We start from the raw sequence: 8173 nt of genomic DNA on the forward strand, positions 1-8173 counted from the left end.
TATCGCAGTACCTGGCAATAGTAAACACTTAATAAATGTTTATTGACTGACTGACTGACTGACTGATGGAGCAGCATTTGAGACCAATCTTTAGCAGTGTCTGAGACAATTCCTAACTGGACAAGTCGATTAACCTCTCTGAGCCCCAGTTTCCCCACTTATAAAATAAGATAATAGCAATTATGCTAGCAGTATGGGCACCTTAAAAGTATGATGGAATTGTGAGTTATTATTATTATTAAAGGTCACTAGGAGTCAGCAGCGTGGTATGGCAACTGAAAAAGCTAACTGGGGCTGCATCGAGAAGCATAGACGCTTCCTAGAGTGAGGAAGGGAGAGCTCTGCAGCCAGACAATACCCAGAACATTGTAGTCAGTTCTGGGCACCACAGTTTAAGGAAGGCATTGATAACCTGGAGAGTGTCCAGAGTAGGGTAACCAATATGGCGGAGGGAACAGCTTTTACTTATTAATCACTTATCACATGCCAAGCACTTTTTGTAATTGGTATCTCATTTTATCCTCACAACAACCCTGGGAGGGAGGTGTTATTATCTCCATTCCAGCTGAGGAAACTGAGGCACAAAGAGGTTAAGTGATTTGCCAAGGTCACATTGTACCAGGACTTCCACTATGCCCCCTAGCTGCCTCTGAGTCTTTGTCACATGAAGGCCCATTATGGAGCTGTGTATGTTTATCCTATGCTACGCAGTGGATGGAGTGCAGGCTTGGAATCAGGAGGACCTGAGTTCAAATCCGGCCTCAAATACTGTGTGACCCTGTGCAAGTCACTTAGCCCTGTTTGCCTCAGTTACCTCATCTGTCAAATGAGCTGGAGAAGGAAAAGGCAAACCACTCCAGCGTCTGCCAAGAAAACCCCAGATGGGGTCACAAAGAGTCAGACACGACTGAACAACAACATTTTTTCCTTTAAAAGAGAAGACTGGGGGGCACATGAGGGCAGCTGTGTTTAAATATCTGAAAGGTTGTCACATTTAAGAGGGATTAGATATGTTCTAGTAGGTCCCAGAAGGCAAAATATGGAGCAATGACTAAATTGACCCTTGATGTCAGGAAAGAAACAAAGTGATCACAAAGTGGAATAAATTGCTTCTGGCGTGAGTGGGTATTCTCTCACCCAGGGTCTCCAAGCACAGGCTAGGTGAGCACCATTTTAGCTTATGGCATCCCAAAGGTCTAAGTGCTGTTTGAAGCTTTTAGCCCCCCTTGTTGTGAAGATTACTTTCTGGGTATGCGGTTAGACTGGATTGGTGGTGAGGTTCCTCCCAAGTCTATGATTGTGTGATTCTGTAATTCATACACTTTTTCCATCTTACCAGCTTGTCCTTTGGAGGAGGTCAGGATGGTGAGCAGGCTGAGACTATAACCACAGCCCTCCCTCCCACCAAGACCAAAATACATCAGAGGTCAAATGCCCCCTCTCAATTCCAGGGGATCCTTATACCCATGAAGCTACTGGCAGATAAAGTCACAGAACCACTGCTGGTGGGAAAAGGATGCCACAGAGCATCAGAAGGAGCTCAAATCAGACCTCTCTTTTAAGCGACCCAGAGTTGAACTTCCCTGTATTATTCATGTGGAGCTCTCCAGTCCATATGAAATCATCTAAATATTTAACATGCCTCCTCGGAATAACACACAAACCTAACAGCAGTTAGCAACAGCTGCAGATGGGCCCAGATCAAATGACTTGGGGGTTTAAAGTGAAAGAGACCAACCCATCTTGGTCTAGAAAGCCTAGAAAAATGGCAGACGCTAAGTACTGGTGGCCTGCCCTCTCAGACATTGAATCAGACAAGCTACCCTTCTGTACATCTCGAGAGAGAAGAAAAAGGGGAAAAAAGGAAACTCTATTAGGTTAGAATGAAAGCCTTGGAAAGACGGTGGCAGACACAGGTAATGATATTTAACAGAGAGTCCATGGTACATTTCCCTCAGACAAAGAAAAAGCCAGGAGGCCTTCCCAGGGCTGACTTCTTCAATTCCAAAAGGCAGATTTAAGATCAGGGCTTCAACTGTGCAGGGGGGCGAAATTTATCCAGGCAGATATGTACAAGACAAAATGTCAGATCCAGACCCACCAAAGCCATTTCCAAAGAGAAAGAATTCTTCTGAGAAGTGACCTAGACATGCATCCACTTAAGCTTGGAGATGGGGGAAGATGAGAGGAAACACACCCTTCTGAGTGTCCCCACAGGTACTGCCTCCCCTTCTCTATCCTCTCAAGCCACACCACTCTTTGAGTCCCAATTGTCATTATCGTTCTGTCACTGGGAAAGGCACTCCCGTCCGACACATTCCTGCAGACACCCAAAGTAGCGCCGGCGCCCCTCCACCCCACCCCAGCTCCTGTCATGGGGAGGGCTCTTCAAACAGAAAATCCTATAGGATTCCCCCACAATGCGAGGGGGTCATTAGAATGCAGACAGAGGGGAAACTAGGATTTGCCGTTTGGTGAGACATAAAGGAGGTCATTAAAAAAAAAAAACCCAACAACAACAGGGGAGAAAAAAAAATCCACCTCACAAGGAGAGCCCCGCCTCCGCCGCCGTCTCCCCCACCCAGTCTCCAGGCAGACCCCACCGGGCAGCGCCCCCTAGTCAGTTTCAAGCCCCAGTCTGTCAATTTCTCGTGACAAAGCGTGTTGGCAGGACTGGACAAACCCATCGGGATATTTCTCTTAAAGAAGACGGACTGATTGAATTGCTGTCCTGTCCGCCACCCCTACCCCATCCCCGCCATCCTCAACAAAAACAGCAAACAAAAAGCCCAGCCTGGGAAAACAAAGACCCGGGTGGGGGGGGGGGGGGGAGAGGAGCCCTCAAACGAGGAGGAAGGCTCTTGCCACCCCAGGGCAAAGAATTCCATCCACCTTTTCCACCCTGAGGTCTCCCCCCGTGTCCCCTCCTCACGCAGCAGGGAGCCCTTACAATGATCCCGCAAGGAATTCGGCTTCCTGCAGAAACAGGGTGCGCCTCTGCCCCTGTTTCCCCAATGCAGTACCCGCGTGCCCCGCCTTGCTTCTGCCTTCTCCCGTCTCCCGGTGCCCACAGCCCCGCTCCTTACTGTACCTCCCCTCCTAAATTTAGCGGCCCCGCCGGGTATTAATAGCAGAGGCAGGGCCGGGCAGGGGTAGGGCGAGCGGAATGTGGACTGCCCCTCGGGCGACAGGAGCCCCAGGGAAGAGCCGGTGAGGAGGAAGGAAGCCTACTTACACCACCAGCCTGGAGATGATCCAGGACACCATGGCGGGGGGCACGGCGTGGCGAGCAGCGGAGAGGAGAGGCAGCCGCGGCCAAGGCTGGCCTGGCCTGGCTTGAGCTGAGCTGAGCCGGGCTGAGCGCAGCGCGCTGGGAGGAGGCGGCTGGCTCCGGGAGGCTCTGGGCGCCGGGGCTCCGGGCACGTCGCTGGCTCCGTCCGTCCGTCCGCTACAGCCACACTGAGCAGCCCCGTGGCTCAGCCATTAGCAGGGCGCGCCGTCAGCGCAGCCGCGGCAGGTTCCCAGGACGGCGGCAGAGGCTGCTCCTGCCCCCGGGGACCTGGGGAGGCGGTGGCCGAGCCCGCGATTGGGTAGGACGCACGGGCGGGTGAGAGCCGGGGGCGCTGCCCGCACGCCACTCAGAGCCAGCGTCCGCACCTCGGCACCTTGGGGGGCCCCCGCCAGGCCCCCGGCTACCTGCACCCAAGAGCTGTCAAACCGTGGGCGGATGCAGCCGCCAGCTGGAGAGAGGTGTGAGGAAGGGGCGGGCCTCCCCTCGTCCCGTCTCCCCTCCCCTCCTCATGTATGCAGGCACGCACATACACACGCGCGCACGCACACAACACACACACACACACACACACTTGTGGCAGTGGCAATGTCACAGCATCATAGATTAGGAGCTGCCGAGGAACTGAGAGGTCATTGAAACAACCCCGTTGTTTTACAGGCGATGGAACTGAGGCACACAGAAGGTTCAGTGACTTGCCCAGGGACAAACAGAGCTAGTTTTGTGTCCGCTGAGTGGCCTTTTTCATTCTTACTAGCAGTGCGACACAGGACAAGTTACTTAACTTATCTGAGGGCACGCATTCCCATCGCCTCCGGTTAGCCCCGGCTATGCCCGAAAACTGGAATGCCCTCCCTCCTCCCCAGCACCTTAGAGTCAAAGGTCAGCTGAACCCCCACCTCCAAGGTGAGAGTTTTTCTAACCAGCCCTTCCCCCAAATCCGAGGGCTCTCCATTAAATTACCTTGCAATCATCTTGTTTCTATAGTGGATGTTCAGGGGAAAGAGTAAAGGAGTCAGCTGACCGGGCTTCCAATTCCACCTCAGTCACAACCTGTGTGACCTTGGGTGAGTCACTTAACTACATGTTGTCACTTAATATCTGTTTATGAAGACGGCCTCCACTAGGCGGCGTCCGCATTCCTCTCCAGCTCTGACGCTACGATCCTGTATAAGTTGTCTTCCCTGATAGACTATAAGTTCCTTGAGGGCAGGCATTATTTTTCTTTCTACTTTGAATTCCCAGTGCTTGACACATTTGTTGTTCTTTGGTGGTGTTCAACTCCTTGTGATCCCATTCGGGGTTTTCTTGGCAGAGATACTGGAGTTGTTTGCCATTTTCTTCTCCAGCTCGTTGTAGATGAGGAAACTGAGGCAAACAGGATGAAGTGACTTGCCCGGGGTTACATAGGGAGTAAATGTCTGAAGCCAGATTTTAACTCAGGAAGATGAGTCTTCCTGACTCTAGGCTGGGCAGTCAGGACTGGGCCGCCTAAATACCTGGCACATAGTAGGTGCTTAATAAAGTTAGAAAGACCAGACAATTGATACAAAAATATTATAATTTTACTTTGAAATGAAACTGTTCATCCTACTATCTCTATTTTCTTTGCCTGGTGGATTTTAAAAGCGCTGTTGGCTTTGCTTGGACTTTCCAGATATTCTTAAATTCTGGCCCTTCTAGTGTTAATTGGTTTATTGTTCTGTAAAGGGAAAATAATACAGGACCTACCTACTTCACAGGGTTGGCTGGAGACTCAAATGATATCACTTATGTAATGCATTTTATAGACTTTAAAGCAACACATAAACCTCAGTTTTTGTCATTATAGGATCACAATGTCAATTGTAGGGAAATGAGATTGAGCTAGGAGGCTCAATTGGTTGGCAAGCATTTATTAAGGGCCTACTATGTGCACATATTTATTAAGGATCTTCGATGTGCACATAGTAGGGATATAACAAAAAAGCAAAAACAGCCCCTGCCCTCAAGGAGCTTATATTCTAATAGTGGGAGACAGTATGCACCTAAACAAGTATATACAGATACATGCAGAGAAGATGCAATGTATGGATGGCCAAATACTTGACTATACATATATTATATTCATAGAGCGTATGTGTGTGTGTGTGAATAAGGTAAGGATCTTTAGTTTCATTGGCATGATCACTCTCTCACTAAGACAGATCAGTGACAGAATCAGTGGAATCTGTATGTAGAATATATATATAGTATATGTACATACACACACACACACACACACACCAGCTGTCATTTATTTCACACTAGCTTTGCAGGTATTGTCTCCTGTGTTCTTCACAGCCCTGGCAGGAGCTATGGTTATTATTTTAACACTGTTTTAGAGATGGGGAAAATAGTCCATCGGTCACTCAAACAAGTTGTATAAAACAGGGAAGAGTTTTAATAAGAGCTGTGAACATGCACAGCTGTAAGGCTTGCCAAAAGCTTTACTTATTTGTCTCATTGATACTTACAAAACCAGTATGATGGGTAATACAGATGTTATTATTACTACCTACATATCCACTTCCAGTCTCTCCTTGAGCTTCAATCTACCTCCCTTTGGATATTTTTTTTTCCCCTTTGGATATTTCAAACTGGATGCCCTATAAACATCTCGAATTCAACATGGCCAAAACAGAACTCATTGTCTTTTCTCCAAATCAATCACCTTCCAAATTTTCCTATTTCTGTCAAAGGCACTGCCATTCTTCCAGTCTCTCAGAATGGTAATCCCACTTTCCCTCACTCCGCATAGCCAATCAGCTGCCAAATCTTGATGTTTCTACCTCAGCACATTTCTACTCTTATAGTAGCCACCATCTTGGTTCAGGCCCAGATCACCCGTCACCTAGATTATTACAACTGCCTCAGGTTTTCCCCTATTTCTATGTACTGTTGCCAAAGTGATTTTTTTCTTAGGCACAGAGCTGACCATGGCAGAAATGAATGCCCTCCTTGTCTCAGCCTCAGAGATTTCCCTTCTTCCTTCAAGATGCAGGTCAAGGTCCATCTTCTATGATAAACTTTTCTAACCCTCCCCCCCTAACTTCTGGTGCCCCTCCCTTTCCAACTATCTTGTACTTAATTACTTTTTATTTATTTTACATATATTTATACCTGTGCTTGTTGTCCCTTGTTAGAATGCAAACTACTTGTTAATTGTTGTTGTTGCTTGTCCTTCCTTCTCAAAGGACATCATGAGGGTGACGTCTTGACTTACTCATGGGTTGGATCTAAGTGAGGCAGCGTTTTGCAGTCACCAGCCTCACTCTAACCCTTGTTAGTAGAGATGATTCATTTATTGTATTTGTATCTCCAGTGCTTAGCACCCAGTAGATACATAATAAATGATTGTCAATTGATTGATTTGGTCCAACCTTGGAGATTTACAGATGAAAAACCTGAGGCATAGGGAGCTTTAATAACTTGAAAGGATAAATGACTTGTCCTGGGGAATAGAGCTAGCTAGTGGTAGAGTCACAATCAGGATATTGGTCTCCAAAACCTTAATAAGTCTTGAGCCATAGGGAACTTCAGGAATGGGAGAATCCCTCCATCAGTTCTATCTGTTGCTTGTTCTTCATTTTTGAATAGGACCAGTGACATCACGGGTAATGTCTAGACTTGCATATGAATTGGATTAAGTGAGTAGTAGCAAGACAAAAGTCAAGATGATTGGCAATGGCCCAAGTTGCAGTGGATGACCTTGGCATCCATCTTTGATGCCTGATCAAACTCTAAGCTGTGACTTGGGGGTTGACTCCTATGGGATGTACAAAAGTTAAGTGACTTGCCCAGGTTCATGAAGTAATAAAGGTCAGAGGTGGGGTTTGAACCCAAGTCTTCTTTGTCTTTTTTTTTTGTGAGGCAATTGGGGTTAAGTGATGCTCCCAGGGTCACACAGCTAGTAAGTGTCATGTGTCTGAGGCTGGATTTGAACTCAGGTCCTCCTGACTCCCAGGCTGGAGCTCTACCCACTGTGCCACCTAGCTGCTCCTTTGAACCCAGGTCTTCCTGACACCAAACCCAGCACTCTATCCACTTACTATCCTTGTAGTACTGATCATCCTCCCACATGCCTGCCCACTCCTTAGTCTCCTTTGCTGAATCATCATCAATGTTATGTTCCCTAACTGTGGGTGTTCCCCAGCATTCTGACCTGCCCTTTTCTCCTCTCCATCTCCATTTTGTCTCTTAATGACCTTATCAACTTCAATGGGTTTATCATCTCCATGCAGATGACCCCCAGATTTATATAGTCAATTCACCTTTCCCCCCGAACTTCAGTCCACATCACAAACTGCCTATTGAACATTGCAGATTCGATGTCCTGGAGACATCTCAGTCTCTACATGTCCAAAACAGAAATTGTCATCTTTCCCCCCAAATCTACCCCTTTTCCTCATCTCCCTATTTTTATTGAAGATACCTCTGTTTTTCCAGTCTCCCAGGTTTCCAGCCTTGGTTACATCCTTATGTCTTTACTCTCTCCCTCACTATATAGATTAAGCAAATTGTCATGGATTGATTCACCTCCTCAATTTCTCTTGACTCGATCCCCCCAATCTCCATTCACTAAGCCACTCCCTTTTGTGCAGGCTCCAATCACTTCTCACCTGGACTATTGTCACAATAGCCCTTCCTCAAGCCTCTCCCCTCTCCAATCCATCCTCCACCCTTCTGCCAATGGTATTCCTAAAGCACTTATCTGGAGTTCTGGGAAATCCCAAATGAGGAAACTTTCTATACCAACATGGGTTGGTATCTCATATGCAAGTTGTAGTCTTGAATAGCTGTCTAGAGCACTAAGAAATTAAATGACTTACCCAAAGTCACACATAGTCACTATGTGCCAGAGAC

At 47.5% G+C, this 8173-nt stretch overlaps 1 protein-coding gene across 1 annotated transcript in view; it reads right to left on the reverse strand.

Annotated features, from left to right (window-relative positions):
- Positions 1 to 3292, reverse strand: part of REEP1 (receptor accessory protein 1) — a 138210-nt gene extending 134918 nt beyond the window's left edge. Inside the window, exon 1 of the mRNA XM_027860460.1 lies at positions 3236 to 3292. Within this exon, the coding sequence (XP_027716261.1) occupies positions 3236 to 3267 (32 nt within the window). The 5' untranslated portion in view covers positions 3268 to 3292. The remainder of the gene's footprint in view (positions 1 to 3235) is intronic.
- Positions 3293 to 8173: the final 4881 nt, after the last annotated feature.

Source organism: Vombatus ursinus, unplaced genomic scaffold (assembly GCF_900497805.2).
Source record: "Vombatus ursinus unplaced genomic scaffold, bare-nosed wombat genome assembly UNPS02014181.1, whole genome shotgun sequence".
Lineage (NCBI taxonomy): Eukaryota > Metazoa > Chordata > Mammalia > Diprotodontia > Vombatidae > Vombatus > Vombatus ursinus.